Raw genomic sequence first — 20,652 nt, 5'->3', positions numbered from 1 at the left:
ATTTTTATTTAAGAGGATTAAAAGACTAAAGCTGATGATCATTGCTAGGAGGAGGGAGTAAGCAGAGCTGAGCTGTGAGGATGTGTTTTAAACCTCATTTATTGAATGCCAAGAATGTGTTAATATGTGAAGGTCTATGACTCGGTCTTAGGTTCATTTTTAGCCACTGAGCCAACACAAGGCAAAATCAGAACTTTTAGCTTAAAGTGGTGGTACACTCTGGGGAAAAAAAAAACGAACATTAGCAATCACAAATCCTGTAGTTGCTGAATTTTATTAAAAGGACACGGACCTGTCCAGGAATCCAGTGCCATTCTCGCCCAAGTCAGTAACCCCTTGAGATCCCAGCGCCTGCATCCTGTGGGCAGCCAGCTGGGCTGCTTTCAGCTTCCCAATGTATATTGTACAACCTGTGCTGCACTTTATGAATGGTTTTGCAGTCTTCCATGACCTTACATGTCCCAAAACACTTTAGGGGGGGGGGGATTCCACTCAGATCACCTTGGGGATCCAAGCAGAATTGGGAGCAGGTACCTGTCAAAACTAGATACCTGGAGAGGGGGTGGGGATTTCAAGCAAACACTTTCCCTTTTGGGTGAAGCTCTGATTTAAGTCTCAAAGAAAAAAAAGTTTCCTTTCATAGGTGATCAAGGAGAGTGATCCACACAAAATATTCTAGTTCTATTATTTGCTAAACGGATTTACAGTAGGTTGGCAAAGGAAGTACATGGAAAGCTTTTATATTAAGAAAACGGTATAGATCCAGTAGAAAGGGTGAATACCAGCTTGGTAAAAATGATTGTATCTTTGCAATGAAGGTTGCACCATAACATTGTAATTCAGAAAAGGGATAGCAAGGTACACCGGTAATATGAAAATTTATAAAGTTACTGTATCCACTTGACTAAGGCTGTGGCTAGACTTACCTCTACAACAAGAAAATCATCACTGGGGATATCCTCTATGCTTTTACCTGGAGTGTCATCAAGCTTGGTTTCCAACTCTACAAGGATTCTTCCTCGATAGGCTACACCTTCTCCCTAAACATTTAAAAAAGGATATAAGGCAAGAATCTATCAAAGTAAAAAGTAACAAAATATATGTATAGAATATCTCTAATATATATATATATATATATATATATATATATATATATATATATATATATATATATATATATATATATAAATAATAGGGCAGGTACTCGTCGGGTTTTAATTGATGTTCCCTCGCTTGGGTGATTCACCCTTCACAGGGATGGTGGTCACCAGGGCAGGAACTGGTGAGGATTTAAAATATTTACAGTGGTCACCGGAAAAAGACATGAAGGGAAATCTCCACAGGGATCAGTTCTGGTAAAAACAAAGAATTTCGACAGTGCGAGGCCCTGCCAGTGTGGGATTAGGAATGGCTTGTAGAGATAACACAGGATTCTCAGCTTTTCAGCATATTTACTGCGAGCAGAGAAAGCAGCGTTTTAAGTTCTCTAGGTTTTATAATTCTGAAATGGGGATGGAGCTTCAAGGTTAACATGTCTTAGGTGGGGTGGAACTTTCCATCCTGCTTCCGGGTTTTGCTAGAGGCCTTCAGCCTGTGTGAGTACACAAGTGTGCATGGTCGCTATAAGCCAGATTTGATGAGAACTCAGGATGGTCGCTGCCATTCAGACACAGCCTGCGTGTGAAAATAGTGGTGTGCTCCAGCCAGGAGGGCTGACTTGCTCGGGAAATGAGACCCCATGTTGGGGGGAGGGGGCTTCTTGGTCATAGGACTAGGAAAGCCAGGATGGCTATGCAAGTCCTGAGAAACGCTAAAAGCTGAGGTGACCAACGAGTCCAGGGGGGCTGGAGGAAGTCCCATTTGAATAGGAGTATGGCCAGCTTAAAGTGTATTTTTGCTTTCTGCAGCCAAAATGGGATAACACCTAATTTAATATTTGTTACATGTCCCATTCATATAACAGATTAACAAAAGATTTAAAAATTGCACCTTAAACTTGCTAGGATGCCCCATTTTAGACCCTCTGGGCAAGGAAAAATCCTACATGGGTGCCTTTGTTTATGAGGGGGGCTGGGCCGCTGTGTTTGCCATAATTAACCCCCTTTGTACTGGTGCAGGCTGATCTCCATTATCAATTGGATGAATACTCTGTTCTAACAAACGGTGAAGGTTTAGGGACAGACTTAGAAGAGACTCGCTCTGACATTGTTCAGAAAACCTTGCAGTCAGCCATGACACCTCCTGAGAAACATCTAAAAAGGTAGGAAATATTTAAAGATTTTTAGGCATGCATTGTGAATGGGAACAATCGTATAGGAGGAGTTCTCAAATTTGAGTGAAAAATTATAAATGCGCTTTAAGCCTGGACCCCCCCCCCCCCCCCAGGAATTGGAAATCTTCCCTACAGCTAGTAAATTATAACAATAAGGGCACTCGAGTCGCTCTTCCTAACTTTTTTTTTTTTGGCTGTTCTTGAGCGCTTGACTCTCTAATGCTTGGTTTTGTTTTGCTGGTTTCTCCCCTTCTTCTCTTTTATTCTCTTCTCCCCATACGTAATGCACCAATAGTCGCTCAGATTAAAGTATTTGCTCCCATTTGGGGTAACATAAATAGGTGTATAACTGGGTACAACATTTGCATGGGGCGGGCACGGTAGGGTGGGGGGGGGGTAGATAAGGGAGGGTTGGTCGGGGCAAGTTAACGCTTTGTATGTACACAATTCACTGATTGTACTTCTATATCTGGAATGTTAATTTTTTTGTAACAACATTTGTCTTGACAATTATTGGAAAATAAAGAAAATTAAGATAAAAAAAAAAAAAAAAAAAAAAAAAAAGGGGGAAATAAATAAATAAATGCGCTTTAAGGCTCTCATCTATGGTACCCCTATCATGATGTCAAAGTCTGTTTATTTTTGTTCTTGAAGCTGGTTTACAAGCAAACAATTTACAAAGTACCTTTCCTAAGTTGAGATCGCCAAAAGGGTCAGGTAAACCAGTGAATTCTCTTGGACTCCCATACAGGTTCAAATAACTAGGGCCAAATGTGGGTAAAAACCCAACCTCCATTTCATTCACTCCTGATTGAATGGAACATAGAATGATTAGCATGAAAAAAACACCACTGGAAATCTATAGCACAGGTTGCTCGTATATGAGGTCTATAGAGCATACTAGATGTTTCCAGCTACCTGCAGAGGTCAATTTTGTAGTGCAGGTCTCAATTTCACAGCTTGAGTTCATCCAGAAAACCTTTAACCCTTTCATGACCAGAGGTCATTGTGGCTCAGATCACATTTAGCAGCGTCAAATTGAATTGGTTAATATGACTTAACCTCCATGACCAATTAGTCTACCTAATTATTTTTTCTAAAGACGCATAGGGTTTTTATTTGGTACAATGTGGTCACCCTCAGCTGTTCACCTAGCTGACATGGCAATCATAATGAGGAACCACATGGATCGGTTCCCAACAGTGAGGTCTCAAAGCTAGAAGGATACTTGAGCATTAATCTACAGACTGCAGGTAGGAAGGGATTAAAGAAACTTGCTTTCAGGACAAAAACATCAAACATTTAAAAAAGGATACATTTTTGCTCATGGATACAAGAACATATAAGAGCAACCTGTATTTTGTGAAAAGTCCATTTTATTCTGTATTCTGAGTAAGCTAAGTTACATATTTCTGCAAAATAGGTACAGAATAAAAAAGCCTCAAACAAACCATTTTTCAGAAATCGCAAATAATTAGTATTTTTAATATTTAGCTTTTTTTTGTTTTCTTCTTCAAGTAATATATCATTCACAAGTGCAATCAAGTTAAATCTGATATTTAAACAACACTAGAGATTTGTCTGTGCCTGTGATGAGTTCCTGATGCACAAGTCACTTTGCATTAAAACATGGAATACATTGCACACGGGCATTAATTTGTTAGCCAGTAGACACATTAAGGCTAAATGAAGATTTTTGATTGGTTTAATAAGGATTTTGATTATGAGATGATTGACGATTTTCCACTAGCTGATTAGATGAATATAAATGATAAATATGATGCGATATTACTGAGTCAAGGTAAATCAACATTTCCTATTTTATCAATGAATAAATAATTTAACATTTTGCAGATGTCCAGCTTGTAATATGGAAAGTTCTACTCCCTCTGGGGTTTGCCACCTTGCCTACACTGCATCAGAAAAAGAAAGGAAACGGGAAATCCCATATAAAAAAAAAAAGGGGGTGCCACCATTGCCAACTTCTTCTGAACATGTAATTTGCCTATCCTCAGTGCCATTAGTCATGGGCATTGGCACAAAACAAACATGTGGCCATTAAGGTCAGAGAAAATCAGAACTCTGATCAGCAAACATGTACACAGTGGCTAACAGGACTGAACCTTTCAGATGAACGGGACAAACCATATAAACTGGATATTTGTACTCACTGTAAAATCCTTTTCTACTCGTCCATTGATAAACACAGGAAGTCATTCACCTTTGGGTTATACTGTCACTTGCAGGAAGAGTGAAAACTGGTAAACAAACTGTATGCTAGCCCAGGATACCCTTTCCTACCATCAGCACACCTTCGTTTTTGTGGCAAAACAGTACCAACAGCATGATCATAAAAAACACAAGCTTTAAACCTATGTTCCTCAGGAGAATTCCAGCAAAAGCACAGACATGCCAGTACACATCCTTGATGTCCACAGAAGTTAAACAAACAGTCTCCTTGGTGAGGGGAGACGATGACAGACCTGTAGGATTTCATGTAGAATTTCTTTACTTGAATGGAGACATTCAGCGCCCTGGGATTCAAGATGGATTAGATGCCCCCTTTGGGTTTGATAACTGAAAAGCTTTCCCTTCATTCCTTAAGACTGTACATAGTTCCTGAAGTCTCTCCAAATTTTATCCGCCAGAGCTTTCACCAATTTTGTTGACCATCTCTGGATTCATTGGGGTTGCTTTACTAAAACTGGAGTATGCAGAACCTGGTGAAGCTCTGCATAGAAACCAAATCAGCTTCCAGTTTATTTGTGGCAAAGCTTTATTGAACAAGCTGAAGTTAGAAGCCGATTTGGCCATCATGCACAACTGCACGAGATTTTGCATTCTCCTGTTTTAGTAAATCAAGCCCATTCTGCCTTAATATCTTTTTGATAGGTACTCTTGCCGCCAGTAGCATCCTTGCTATCAGAGTGGATTCAAATATATGGTCTTCCCCAAAGGGCATGCGGATCTGATGTCTGTTGACATGGGTTTTAAAAACCCAAATTTTTTAGTGTCCTCCATATGTGTAATGACAGGAGACGCAAGCAGAAACCTCCAGCAACCAATCACAGCTGTAGATCAAAGCTACAACCATTTTCTCCACAAATGACAAAGTGATCAACTGCAGTAGAAACCAGCTACATTTTAAATGGACTTTACCCAGACAGTTTGGCAAAGACACAGCTAATATGGATGAAGAGCAGAGCTTGCCACAAAAAAAAAAAAAACTATGGGGGTTCCAATCCTTTGTCACCTGGACCCTTAAAGATAGGTGCGTTTTTGCCCAGAATCATAGTTCCCCTCTTAAGGGAGACATTACTGTATTCACAGTGGGGCAGCCTACTTTTTAGCAAATTCCTCTTTAAACATATAATGCTAATAAGCACTTGTTAGGGTGTTTCCAGTGTCCATAGAGGAAGACTTTTAACAGCCTGTGCATCAGTAAAGTATTTGTTGTCTTAGGGTTTCTTAGTAAAGTCCTTTAGACTCAGAGTGGTGCGCACTGCATCAATACAAGCCAAAATTGTCTATCAGGGTACGAAGGCAGAACTCCAAATCCAGGCTGAGAGTGGTTGTGCCAGATAAAAACTACAAGCAAAGAGACCAGATGTAGCAGCAATGTAGAGAAGTGTCTTGATTGACGAAAAAATAAAGAAAAATAAATAAATATAGTGGTAGTAAAAATAGGTTAGTTTTTTACAATGCACAACTGATGAAGACATTCATCCTCCTAGGACACTAGCAAAGAAACTGAGGCATGCTGATCATAGGAGGGCCTATCTTGGGATGACTTTTTTGTTTGCCAGAGTCCAATTCTCCGGTAAGAAGCAGTATACCCCAAAAGTGAATGACTGTGTCCCAAATGGACGAAGAAAAAAAACACAAGGATATTTAATGGGAGAGAAAAGTGCAGCGCTAAGTGGATATAGCGAGAACTATATACTAAAGTGAAAAAATAGGATTTTGTACTCACCATAAAATCCATTTCTCTGAGTTCATGGACGGACACAGCAGCCTTTGACCTTAGGGGTTATATCCGCTTCCTTCCAGGAGAGTTATGCAGAAACAAAGCACTTTAAGTGTCAACAACACTTTCCTCAGTGCAGCTCCTCCCAGTGGGCGTGGTTCCCTGGGTATAACCCAAACCCTGCTCTAGCAGCTCCAGTTCGTAACAAGCAGTACAAACAAAAAGGAGGGGTGGGTGCTGTGTCAGTCCATGAACTCAGAGAAATGGATTTTACGGTGAGTACAAAAATCCTATTTTCACGGACACAGCAGCCTTTGACCATAGGGACGTCCCCAAGCAGTGTCAAAAAATTCGAGGGGTGGGAAAAACAACACAGCAAACCAAGCTACACCCCAAACAAAACCGGAGTTACTCAATGGAGGAACTCCAACTTTAAACTGCCGCCTGTAACACCTTGCACAATGCACTCACATCCACCTTGTAAAACTTTGAAAAAGTGTGGACCGACGACCAGGTCGCTGCCTTACACACCTGTAACACAGAGGCTCGATACCGGAAGGCCAAAGAGGCACCGATCGCCCTGGTCGAATGCGCCATAACCCGAAAGGGAGGCCCCTTTAGGGCATAGGCCTGAAGCACAACCTGTCGTATCCACCTAGAAATGGTGGCCGACGAGACTGCCAGACCTATTCTGGGACCAGCCACCGACACGAAAAGTGAGTCCGACTTCCGGAACGGAGCCGTAGCAGATAAGTACACCCGTAGGGCCCAAACCACATCCAGGGAAAGTAAAGTGGCTTTCTTCTGGTTTTTCGGCTGAGGACATAAGGATGGAAGAACAATGTCCTCATTAATGTGGAAAGCCGAAACCACTTTCGGGAGAAAAGACGGCTGCGGCCACAGCACCACCTTATCCTTATGGATGACCAAATAGGGAGCCTTGCAAGACAAGGCCGCCAGTTCAGATACTCGTCTGATCGAGGTAATCGCTACCAGAAAAAACACCTTTTGTGACAGAGTCAACAAAGGGGTCTTTCGGATGTCCCCAAAGGGAGCATCCTGAAGCACCAAAAGGACTAAATTCAAGTCCCATGGGGGTAGTGGATGGCGCACCGGAGGAGCCACATGTTGGACCCCCTGTACAAACGAATGCACCAAGGAGTGCGCCGCCAAGGGTCGCTGAAAGTAAATGGCCAGAGCCGAAATCTGACTCTTAACCGTACTCAAGGCGAGAGCCTGATCCACTCCCCGCTGTAAAAAACAGCAGAATCCTAGACACCACGTATGAACGAGGGTGCCACTTCATCTCTTCACACATAGAGATGTAGGCCTTCCACGTACGATGGTAAATCCTACGTGAGGTAGACTTTCGTGCACGCAGCATGGTAGAGACCACCGAGCCTAACAGGCCTCGGTCCATCAGTACCTGGCTCTCAGCCATGCCGTAAAGCCAGCGACTGTAAAGCAGGGTGGAAGATAGGACCCTGTGACAGAAGATCTGTTCTCAGAGGTAGACGCCAGGGGGCGTCTGCCACCAGACGCACCAGGTCCGCGTACCAGGAACGGCGCGGCCAGTCTAGGGCGATTAGGATTGTTGAAATCCCTTCGGCTTCCACTCTGCGCAGCAGGCGAGGAAGAAGCTTCAGAGGAGGGAAGGCGTAAATCAGTCGATAGTGACCCCAAGGAGCCACCAACGAGTCTGCCCACGGGTCCTTCGACCTGGCCACGACCCGTGGCACCTTCCGGTTGAGACGGACGCTAGAAGGTCTACGTCTGTAGTGCCCCACTTTTTGCACAGACCCCGAAACACTTCCGGGTGAAGTGACCATTCTCCTGGGTCCACTGATTGGCGACTTAAGTAGTCGGCTTGCCAATTCTGAACACCCGGAATGTACACGGCCAATAGAGCCGGAACGGACCTTTCGGCCCACCGAAGGGTGTGCGCGACTTCCATCGCTGCAGCAGAGCTTCGTGTGCCTCCATGATGATTGACTTACGCCACGGCCGTGGCGTTGTCGGACTGGATCCTGACCGGTCAGCCCTGCAGTTTCAGGGACCACCCTGCAAGGCACAGCTTGAGTGCTCGGAGCTCCAGAACATTGATCGGCAGGCGAGACTCCTCCTGAGTCCAGCGCCCCTGGGCTGACTGGGTGCCCCAAACGTCCCCCAGCCGGAGAGGCTGGCATCCGTCGTGACCAATGTCCAGTGACATGGCAGAAATTACTTCCCGGCCCGAAGCACCAGAGACGTCAGCCACCACACCAGGGAAGACTTGACTAGTTGACTCAACTGAATCTGGGAATCCAGAGAAGACGGGAGCCTGTCCCAACTTGACAGAATCTCCTTCTGTAGTTCCCTGGTGTGGAATTGGGCATAAGGAACTGCCTCGAAAGAGGCCACCATCAGACCCAGAACCCTCATGCAGAATCGAAGAGACGACCACTTCTGGGTCAACAACTGATGCACCGCAGATTGCAGAGTCTGAAGTTTCTCCGTTGAGAGAAAAAATCTTGCCTCCGCGGAATCCAGGACTAGCCCTAGGTATTCCAGACGCAGAGACGGAACCAACATGGACTTCTGGATATTCAGAAGCCAGCCGAACTCTTGGAGAGCCCGACACGTGATAGACACGTCCTCTACTAATTCTGAGCCTGAGGAAGCTCTCAGGAGAAGGTCGTCCAGATATCCCCCGATAGCGATCCCTCGCTGTCTCAGCAGGGCCAGTATCGGGGCGAGCACCATGGTGAAAACCCGTGGTGCCTAGGCCAGGCCGAACGGGAGGGCCACAAATTGAAAGTGGCCCTCCCCGATCGCAAATCGCAGAACCTCTGGTGCCTTGTGCATACGGGAACATGCAGGTATGCGTACATGATATCCAAGGATGCCATGAAGTCCCCCTGATGGAGCGCTGCTATTACCGAGCGAATCGACTCCATCCTGAATTTTTGCACTTTGACAAAGCAATTGAGGGCCTTGAGGTCCAGGATTGGACGGACCCCTCCTTTTTGGGGGCTACAGATTGAAATAAAACCCCTGAAACAGTTCCATCGAGGGAACTGGCACAATCACTCCCCTGACCAGAAAATCCTGGACAGCCCCTGACAGAGCCTGCCGGCGAACCGGAGGAAACTGGAGGCTGGAAGGAAAAAAATCTGTTTGGTGGACAAGAGAGAAACTCTATCTTGTACCCCGAGGAAACTACTTTGCAAACCCAACGGTTGGAAAGGAGAGACCTCCACCGAGCCGTAAATTCGCGAAGCCGGCCCCCCACCCGAGACCTGGGCAGGGGCAGACCTTCATGCGGAAGCAGGTTTGTCAGCAGGCTTGTTAGGCTTGCGGAACCAGGGGCACTTCTGCCATGCAGCGGGCGCCTTAGCACCTTGCAAACTTTTTCCTGCAGCACAGGGCGAACGAAAAAAAACGCTTTGGGGTAGTAAAAAAGAGATTTTTAATACAGCTTACCTGTAAAATCTTTTTCTTGGAGTACATCACGGGACACAGAGCGGCATATTCATTACTATATGGGTTATATGGAGTACCTTCAGGTGATGGACACTGGCAATCTCAAAAACAGGAAGTGCCCCTCCCTATATAACCCCCTCCCATAGGAGGAGTACCTCAGTTTTGTAGCAAGCAGTATGCCTCCCAAAATGGTCCCCAAAAGAGGGGTGGGAGCTCTGTGTCCCGTGATGTACTCCACGAAAAAGATTTTACAGGTAAGCTGTATTAAAAATCTCTTTTTCTTTATCGTACATCACGGGACACAGAGCGGCATATTCATTACTATATGGGATGTCCCAAAGCAATGCTTACAATGAGGGGAGGGAGAACATCTTCCTAAGACAAAAGGATTTAATTTAGAGATATACTCAAATCATAATAAATCCAACTTAGTTGAGAAATTTTTTTTTTTAAATTTAACTCAAAAGGGAGCCCCCCGGAATCCGAGGGTCTCAAACTGCAGCCTGCAGCACTGCCTGCCCAAAGGCTGTATCCGTATTCCTTCTTACGTCCAACTGGTAGAATTTTGTAAACGTGTGGACAGAAGACCAGGTTGCCGCCTTGCAAACTTGAGCCATAGAGATCTGGTGGTGTGCTGCCCAGGAGGCGCCCATGGCCCTAGTAGAATGAGCCTTTAATGATAACGGAGGAGGCAACCCTTTCAAGCCGTAGGCCTGAGTGATTAACTGTTTAATCCACCTCGAGATGGTGGATTTTGCAGCTGCCTGCCCCTTCTTGGGCCCATCCGGTAAAATGAACAACACATCTGTTTTCTGGATCTTCTCTGTAGCTTTAAGATAGGCCTTCATGGCCCTGACAATATCCAAGGTATGCAGCAACCCTTCCTTTCTGGAAGTAGGTTTAGGAAAGAAGGATGGTAATACCAAATCCTGGTTTAGATGAAAACTGGATATAACCTTTGGTAGGAAGGAAGGATGAGGGCGGAGAACGACCCTGTCCTTAGGCAAAATAAGATATGGTTCCTTACAGGATAAGGCTGCCAGTTCCGATACTCTTCTGGCGGAAACTATGGCGACCAAAAATACTAACTTCCTTGTCAGTAAAACCAAAGGAATTTCAGCCAACGGCTCAAAAGGTTGTTTCTGTAAACTTGACAGAACAAGATTTAGATCCCACGGACAAAGCGGGGATTTAACTGGAGGATTAATACGTAAGACCCCTTGAAGGAAGGTCTTAACTAGCGAGTGGGTGGCCAGCGGCCGCTGAAACCACACTGACAAAGCTGAAATCTGTCCTTTGATTGTGCTTAATGCCAGTCCTTTATCCACTCCTAGCTGGAGAAAACTTAATACTCTATCGATGGTAAACTTGCGAGAAAGCCATCGCTTGGACTCACACCAGCCTACATAGGCCTTCCAGACCCTGTAATAAATCACCCTAGAGACCGGTTTCCTGGCTCTGATTAGGGTAGAGATTACTTTCTGAGACAGACCTCTACCCCTGAGAATCAGGGATTCAGCTTCCAGGCCGTCAAATTTAGATGCCGTAAGGCAGGGTGGAGGATCGGACCTTGCGATAGCAGGTCTGGCCGTAGAGGAAGAGTCCAAGGGTCTCCCACTACCATCTTTAGGATTAGTGAATACCATGCCCTTCTGGGCCATGCTGGAGCTACCAGGATGACTGGTATGTGCTCCACCCTGATCCTGCGCAGCAGGCGGGGTAGTAACTGGAGCTGGGGAAATACATAAAGTAGTCTGAACTGATGCCAAGGGCAAACCAGCGCATCGGTTCCGCAGGCCATCGGATCCCTTGAGCGGGATATGAACCTGTCTAGTTTCTTGTTGAGTCTTGATGCCATGACGTCCACGTCCGGCACTCCCCATCTCTGGCAGAGTGTCTGAAAGACCTGTGGATGTAGAGACCATTCCCCCGGCAACAGAGTCTGGCGACTTAAAAAGTCCGCCTGAAGGTTGTCCACTCCTGGAATGAATATCGCCGATATGCAGGGCACATGAGCTTCTGCCCATAGGAGAATCAAGCTCACCTCTCTCTGAGTGGCTTGACTCTTGGTTCCCCCTTGGTGATTTATGTATGCCACTGCCGTGGCATTGTCCGATTGAATTCTCACCGGGAACCCCTGCAACTTGGACGTCCAAGCCCTGAGGGCTAGTCGAGCAGCTCTGAGCTCCAAGATGTTGATGGGCAACTGCTTCTCTGGCTTTGCCCAAGTGCCTTGGCGAGTGCAACCATCCAAAATTGCTCCCCAGCCTGTTAGGCTGGCGTCTGTGGTTACTATCTTCCAAGCCACTGGGCTGAAAGACTTCCCCTTCAGTAGATTCTGAGGGTCTAACCACCAACACAGACTTTGTCGGACTCTTGATGAGAGCGGCAAAGGGATATCTAAGGCCTGTGGCCTCCTGCTCCAGGCTGACAGGATGGCTGCCTGGAGGATGCGAGTGTGGCTCTGGGCGTACGGTACCGCCTCGAATGTGGCCACCATCTTGCCTAGTAACCGCATACATAGGCGAACAGTTGGTTCCTTCTTGCTTAGAACCAGTAGAATTAATTCCTTGATGGCTTTGACTTTTATCAGAGGCAGAAACACCCTCTGTTGTTCTGTGTCTAATCTCATGCCGAGATATTACAACTGCCTTGTGGGCTGGAATGCAGATTTTTCTCGATTTAGGACCCAGCCGAACCTCTCGAGGTACTGAACTGCGAGGGCCACTGCTTGTTTCAAGCCAGGAGACGAGTGATCTATGACTAGGAGGTCGTCCAGGTATGCTAGGATTGTGACCCCTTGAATCCTTAGATTGGCTAGGATTGGAGCTAGGACCTTCGTGAACACCCGGGGGGCCGTAGCCAACCCGAAGGGAAGCGCCATGAATTGGAAATGACGTAGAGCCACCGAGAAGCGTAGAAATCTTTGATGTGGCTGGTAAACTGGAACATGAAGGTAAGCATCCTTTATGTCTATGGATGCCATAAAATCGTCCTTCTGAAGTGCGGCAACTGCTGACCGCACGGATTCCATCCGAAATGAGCGGACCTTTAGGTATGCATTTACCATTTTTAAGTCCAAAATTGGCCTGACATCGCCGTTGGGCTTTGGGATAATGAATAGGTTGGAGTAGAAACCTAGCCCCTGTTCTTGGACTGGTACCTCTACTATTACCTCCTGAGAGAGTAGATGATTCAATGCCGCTATTAATGCGGCTCCCTTCTTCGGATCGTTTGGTACTCTTGACTCCTGAAAATGAGGAGGAGGAAACTTTAGGAAGTCTAGTTTGTAGCCTGTAGCCACGGAGGACCGTACCCATTTGTCGGGAATGCTGGCCTCCCAAACCTCTGTAAAGAGACGCAGTCTTCCCCCCACCTTCGAGGGTGGGGGCGCCCCTTCATAAGGCCGGCTTGGGGGCTGGCTTTGCTGGCTTGCGAAACCACTGCTTCTTGCCTGCGCCAGCCTGTCCCTGCGACTTGTTAAAATTTGATCTTGCAGGAGGCCGTCGATACTGTTTGGTATTGGAGGGCCCCTGCCCAGGGGAGTACTGTCGTTTAAACGCAGGCCCCCGAAACTTCTTCTTGGTGGGCAAAAGAGTACTTTTTCCGCTTGAAATGGTCTGGATGTATTTGTCCAGGTCTTCTCCGAAGAGTCGTCCTCCATGGAAGGGGAACCCTACCAGGAGCTTCTTGCATGGGGGCTCTGCCTCCCAGCTCTTTAACCATAAGAGTCTTCTCATATGGATAAGGGATAATGATAGACGCGACGCTTGCTGGATCGAATCCTTAAATCGCATCTACCGTAAATCGTATGGCCCTAGGGACGTCCGAAAATTCTTCTGCCTGCTGGGCAGGAATAAGTTTAAGCATCTGCTTAGCTTGATCCGATAATGCTTGCGCAACCCCAATTGCAGCCACAGCTGGCTGCACTACTGCCCTTGCAGTAGTGAAGGAGGTTTTAAGTAGCGTTTCCAAGCGTTTATCAACCGGATCCTTGAACACCTGTATGTTTTCTACAGGGCATGTTAAAGACTTGTTAACACATGAGATGGCTGCGTCTACAGCCGAGGCTGCCCATCTCTTGGAAAATTTCTCTTCCATAGGATATAAGGCAGAGAATCTCTTTGGTGGTACAAAGATTCTATCTGGCTTGGCCCAATCTTGGAACATAACTTCCTCTAGTAGAGGATGGATCGGAAAAACCGCATTGGTTTGAGGCGCTCTTAGTGAGCCCAAAGCTGAGACCGTTGATACTTGGAGATCTGGTACTGGCAAGTTGAACGTCCTATGGACCAAGTCTGTTAAAACTTGAACCCACCAGCTCTCCCCTTGGGAGGCTGCGCCAGACTCCTCCGTACCCAGATCCTCGATCCCTGAACCTACTTGGTCCTTGTCCAAGAGGTCTTCCCATTCCTCTGCGGAAGGGACCTCCTCATCTGAGGGTTCACGCTCGGGCGACGGAGATCTATTCCGTTTTCTGCCCCGCATAGCCTTGGCTATCATTTTTTCCATTCTTTTTTCCATCTCCTTTAGAGAGGTGGACAGTACCTCGTCCGTGACCACCCTAGGGTTGGACTGACCCGTGCCAGCTCCAGCCCCAGATCCCGATGGTCTCACCAAGGCTCCTTCTGGGGAAAGTAGCAGTAAGACTTTGTCCGAGACCCCGGACCCTCTGGGGGAATCCCCACCTTTTGTACCCTCCGAACCAGATGCCATGGTACAATACCGAGGTACGCCCGCTACTTAATGGTGTTTGGGAAAATAAATAGTTGTTGCCCACAAACCCTTTCTGGGGAAAAAAATGCCTTTCCTTATTAATCTTGGTTTGTTTCTTTTTTTTTTTTTTTTTTTTTTTTAAACCAAAGAAAGAAAAACCATTCTGTCCCCCTTAGTAGTATTTGCCAATAAAAACTGCTGAAAAGAAAAAGAAAAAAGAAACCCTATCTTTAGGGTGAAAGACAGTCTTTTTGAAGACTAATACTTTTCTTTGGCCACTGTGTGTCCTCGGTGCCCCACTCTGCCGCTCTGGTTCTTCCTCTCTCAGTTCCAACACATCACTGAGCTGGGAACTCTTTTGGAAGGGCCGCCCCTTCCTTTTACCTACGGGCCCGCCCTTCCCCTTCAGAAAAACGGCGCGAAATTGCGCCCATATCACGGGGACGCGCGCGCGCCCGCCGGCGGGGGGGGAGGCCCACACGAGGAGGTCAGAGGCTGATCCTGCCGTCCAGGCCAGGATCCACAGAGCGGCATTTATCTTTCTGCAGCAACCGCCTGGACCTCTCTGAGCAGGCTTGCAGGTAAGAGCATTCACTCTCTACATAAGAAACCTCAATAGATTCCCAGGGGCTTCTCTTAAAGAGAATAGTCACTATACACACAGGCCCTTTTCAATGCTACTAGCACCAGTTGCAATACTACCAGGGAGGTCACAATTATGGGGAATATACACATATAGAGTCATCCTATCCTAAGATATGTGACTCACCTTGCCCGATGCAGCGCATAAACCATAGGCATGTCCCGCTGTGACCTTCCCCCAGACAAAACCTGCTGCGAACCAAGTTCCGCAAGTTTCCCCTTCACTTACCTGCTCCATGCCGCAGGACTTTGCACAGCAAGAGGTCCAATCTTCCCCCATCTCCGTGGGGCGTCTAGACCTTCAGGCCCTGGGTTCCTATGAAGGATCCACTGTCCTGGGCCCATATAGCACCCTGGCAACAGAAACATTAGGCCCCCAAAGGTTTCTAAGTTCTGGGCCCAGAGTCCAGCTCTCTGTGACAGAAAGCATTATGGGCTATACCCCAATGGTTTGGGGTCCGGTTGCTGACCACTTTAGCACTGAGGCCTTTGGACAGAACCGGTTAGCCCACCTTAATCCCAAGGATGTGGAGGCAAGCTAAACCATGACCAACACCTAAGACACTGGCGTAAAAACTGAGGTACTCCTCCTATGGGAGGGGGTTATATAGGGAGGGGCACTTCCTGTTTTTGAGATTGCCAGTGTCCATCACCTGAAGGTACTCCATATAACCCATATAGTAATGAATATGCCGCTCTGTGTCCCGTGATGTACGATAAAGAAAGAGGGCCCTTGCCTACGACGAGGCTCCTTGCCCTCCCCAGACTGTGGGAGCAATGTGCTCTTACCACCTGTGGCATCCTTAATGATGTCATCCAGGGACGCCCCAAAAAGCCGCTCACCCTTAAAGGGCAAATCCACCAAGGCCTTCTTGGAGGATCGGTCCGCAGACCAGCATTTCAGCCACACAAGGCGGCGTAGTACCACCGCATAGGCGGAGGCTCTGGAAAGCAAGGGAAGCGTATCCAGGGCCGACTCACAGACAAATGTTAGACCCTGAACCAATTGTTCAGCCAGGTCCTTGCAGGTCTCGGAAGCATCCTGCTCCTCCAGCTTCTGCAGCAACAACTTTGCCCATTCAGTCAGTGTCTGCGACACCAGAGACCCGGCCATGACCAGTCTCACAGCCGAACCCACAACCGTGAACATAGGAGAGTGGAGGCTGTGGCCCGCTCTATCAGTGGGGTCCGTAAAAGCAGGAGCCCCCACCACAGGCAATGTGGTGGCCTTACTCAGTCTGGACACAGGAGGGTCCGCTGACAGAGGAAAGACCCACTTTATTTATTTATTTTTTAAAGTCCTCCTCAAAGGGATAACGGACCGCAAAGTTTTTTTTATTTTTTTTGTTTAGGAACAGCAAAAACTTTTTGTGGCATGTCCCATCCTTACATAGCAAATGCTCCAAATAAGGAGCACAGGGAAATACTTTTTTGCGGTGCTGGGTGGCTTGCGGAACCCAAAAGGGACCGGCACAACTGGTGCTCCGGCCAAAACCTCAAGTTTATGAGTATCATGCACCGCAGAATAAGAGCTCCAACAAATTCTATCATGTACTGACCCTGAGGCAGAGTCATCCTCACAGTCCGTGTGGGTTAAGCCTGCATTGACAGAGACATCCCCAGAAGCAGGCTCAGGGAGGGGGCGCTTTGTACCCCCCTACTGGGCACCAGCTGCTTCAAACCTGGCGAGAAACGCCTCAAGTACAGCCGACATTGCCTCAACAAATGCGGCAGGAGCAGGGGGATTAAAGTATAACTCGGGCATTGCTGGGGCAGAAAACCAGGTTCAGGTTCCGTATTGCCCAACCGCTGTGTACTGCAAGACAGAACAACCCACCGGACACCTCCTGGCTGCAAAAATAGAAGCAGAGGCCTCCCAGGGACTCACCACCCCACCCAGCTGCAGAGAGAGCGGAAAACCTGAGGTGTGCTCTGATGTGCTGGCTGTGCTGTGTCTGTCACCTCAGGGAAGAATCACAGCGTTTCACAGCACTAAAACGGTCACAAAAGACCAAGAGATTTCCAAGATGGCCGCCGTCTGAGGTAAAAATCACCTCATACAACACAGCAGCCCACAGCAGCACCCCCCAGAGTAACAACACAGTCCCCCAACACCACACGGGCTCCGGCGGTAATAAAGAAAACCCAGGAGGCCCCCCTTTACTACCCAGTCAGGGGAAGGAGGGAGAGGAAGGGGAGAGAGGAAAGCAGGGCGGACCCTCAGTCGACCTCCCCAGGGAAAACACCAGCCATACCATCTTACCTGAGCAAGGGGCCACTACTTACCTGTCCTGCGACCACCAGCTGGAGGTATCCCAGACAGAACAAACGTCACTAACGGCATGGCTGTCGGCCAGACACACTGTGACAAAGCCATAGAGACCGGTCATATGTGTGTCCTGGAACATGTAGTTCCCTGGCCGCCCCTGGAGCAATGGGGCCTGTCGTGGACGACCCAGAGCTAAGGGCCGGCACACGCTCGATGGCCGAACATGGGGGGACTACAAGAGTCAAGACCCAGCCTGTCCCCCAGTCGGCTGTTGAATCACAGGATTCAAAAATGCAGGAACAAAATAATAAAAAGCGAGAAAATCGCAAGAAAAAAAATCTCCAGAGTACAGGAACTCCAGAGTGCCTGCCTCTCCTGTTGTTGGGCAGAAAAAAACTGGAGCTGCTAGAGCAGGGTGTGGGTTATACCCGGGGAACCACGCCCCCTGGGAGGAGCTGCACTGAGGAAAGTGTTGTTAACACTTAAAGTGCTTTGTTTCTGCCTAACTCTCCTGGAAGGAAGCGGATATAACCCCTAAGGTCAAAGGCTGCTGTGTCCTTCCATGAACGGAAGAGAAATAGTAAGAGCAAAGGAATGCTCTCAACTAAGTGAATATATTCTGGTGTATGGGAAATGGACTGAATCCACTACTACCAGCAAGTGTACTTAAAAGTGTAAAAGAAAAATAGCCATTTCTTACAATTATCAGTGATCCTTGGATGGCTTAACTGACCCTGAAATAGTGATACAGTCATGTGATTTTTCCATACCTGCCTGGATTATTATTGGACCATACAGTGGATCTTATTATCGATTCTTGCCTTGAGACGACTCACCTCACATGTTCCAACTTAGTCGATCAAAGTGACTCCTCTTCTGTTTTTCCATATGGGACTACCCTCTCACAGTGGGCATCCAATTTATCATCATTATTCAATTGGACTCATATCAGTTGTATTATTCTTATTGCTTATCATATTATATGTATGCGCTATTTTTCTTTTATACTTTTAAGTACACTTGCTGGTAGTAGTGGATTCAGTCCATTTCCCATACACCAGAATATATTCACTTAGTTGAGAGCATTCCTTTGCTCTTACTATTTTTCACTTTAGTATATAGTTCTCGCTATATCCACTTAGCGCTACACTTTTCTTTTCTTTTTCTGTACACAACATTGTTCCATTGTTGGTGCTGGCAGCTACACTTATTACTTATTTTTTCACATGAGTAGCGCAACTTTTCCCATTTTTTCTATTTAATGGGAGATCGCAGCAATGGATATTTACCTCTTACAGATTTACTAAAAATAAATCACTTTACAAAAATAGATCAATACTTCTCTGCACCCTAAAGACGCCCATACTGCTACAGTAAATTTATAGTAACACATAAATACAGGACTGTGCTCCCGATTTCAACATTATTTCTGCACTATGACCTGCTGCAAATATGACTGTTGTCATGGTAATGTTCATCATTGATCCTTGAATTATAGGGTTAAATAAGCCCACCATATTAGCCGGACATACTGCACTATGTATCTGTTTAGCAGAACACCATGGTCGGTAGTATGGATAAAAATATAAATTTTTTATGTTGTGTGTAAATCATTTCTTAGCAAAGCATTTAGAAAAATGTTAGATCAGAACAACCAGTCATTAGTACTATGAAATTAGTATTCGACAATTCAAAGTATGAGCTTGTAAAGCAACATGCAAATTGCACAGGACTGGATCCTTGTAGACCTGTTTGATTTCTTCAAAGAGCTAAATAATTTATATGTGCCTTAAGATCCACTATGAAGAAAATACGGCTTGCATTTGACACCAAATTAAATCCTAGTACACACACATGTGATTATCACACAAATGATCGTTCATTTTTAATTTATTTTTTTGCATGCTAGACTCCAGATTGAAAATGGAGTTTACTAAACTATGAAAATTCTTGTACGACAGAATACAAATTTGGAAGTGATGTCATGTGTTGTAGTGTATTTGTATTGTATTTTTGTATGAAGTGATCAAATACCACCAAAAGAAAGCTCTATTTGTGTGGGAAAAAAAAAACACGTCAATTTTGTTTGGGTACAACGTTGCATGACCACGCAATTGTCAGTTAAAGCGATGCAGTGCCGTATCGCAAAAAAATGGCCTGGTCATTATCCTTAAGGGAGGGGTGGGGAAGCCTTCCGGGGTTGAAGTGGTTAAATACAATTTAAAAAAAAATTGTACAATCAATCTGGTATCGTACGAGAAAACATTTTGAGTTTGTCCCTTCTGAAAATTTTAGACGAAGGCGGTGTATCAAAACGATCAGATCATCATACGATTGCTTCTAAAGCTTTTTTTTTGTACGATTTTCTGATTGTGTGTATAGGCCTTAAGACAGTGTTTCTCAACTCCAGTCCTCAAGGCGCTCCAACAGGTCGCTCCATGGAGTCGCTGGACAGTGGAGAAGGTAAGTGTCTGTTTATTGACTTTTAATAAACATTAAAAAAAGGCTGGAACTCCGCTTTAAGCCATTTTTGGATTGTTCTTCATACTCATCAATGGAATGAACTTGTTTTTCACTCACTATTTGGACTGACTACACAGTCATACTATTGAAGTCTATTTTCATATATGGAAGGTTTCATCGCACAATGCACTTTATTATGTTTATATGCTAATGTCACTATTCATTTGTGTTGATGTTTTGTTATACATAGCCAGGGCCGCCATCAGGGGGGGTACAGCCATTACAATTGTAAGGGGCCCGCCCAGGCCAGAAGAAGGCAGGACGGGTGAAGGGGAGTCAAGCTGTGCTTCACAGAAACGATCTCACAGCGTGTGCTCTCTGTGGCATTGTGTTTAGACATCGAGCTCTTTACTGCCACTTCTGGCTACTATGTGCATGTGAACCCCTATTGTACTGGGCTTTTGTGCGTCAGTATCATGTCAGCTTTGTGAAAACGAGCTGGGACCAGGTAGGAAGAAATTAGGGGGTGTGAAGGAAAGGAAGGGGCCAGAGCCTTGTGCACAGGTGCCGCCCCCTCTCTCCAGCCACCCACCTTTATGCATCATAGATAGATGCCTGCATTGCATAGCATGAATCTATCCATGGCCACTGTAGCCACCCCCTATTCAGGCGTCTGGTCCCTTTACAGACGCCGGGCGCCTGAATTACAGCGGCGGGCGTGTATTTTTGATGCCCCGATTAGAGCCATAGAAAAAAAGGTGAACTACAAGCGCAGAGCATTATGCTCGCAGTTCACCCAGGTGTGTTAAAAAAGCGCTGCTCCACCGAGATAGGGTGTCGGGCAGACCGTGAGCGAGCGGG

At 46.4% G+C, this 20,652-nt stretch overlaps 1 protein-coding gene across 2 annotated transcripts in view; it reads right to left on the bottom strand.

Annotated features, from left to right (window-relative positions):
• Window positions 1-20,652, bottom strand: part of MYOF (myoferlin) — a 517,119-nt gene that overhangs the window by 169,398 nt on the left and 327,069 nt on the right. For both annotated transcript variants that reach the window (XM_040361780.1, XM_040361785.1), the window contains 2 exons: window positions 2,958-3,079; window positions 927-1,040 (listed from right to left, as the gene is read on the bottom strand). In XM_040361780.1, coding sequence (XP_040217714.1) covers window positions 927-1,040; window positions 2,958-3,079 — 236 coding nt within the window. The remainder of the gene's footprint in view (window positions 1-926; window positions 1,041-2,957; window positions 3,080-20,652) is intronic.

This window comes from Rana temporaria, chromosome 8, assembly GCF_905171775.1.
Source record: "Rana temporaria chromosome 8, aRanTem1.1, whole genome shotgun sequence".
In the NCBI taxonomy this organism is placed as follows: domain Eukaryota; kingdom Metazoa; phylum Chordata; class Amphibia; order Anura; family Ranidae; genus Rana; species Rana temporaria.
Note: the sequence above shows the minus strand (reverse complement) of the source record. Positions and strands in the feature narration are given on the sequence as shown.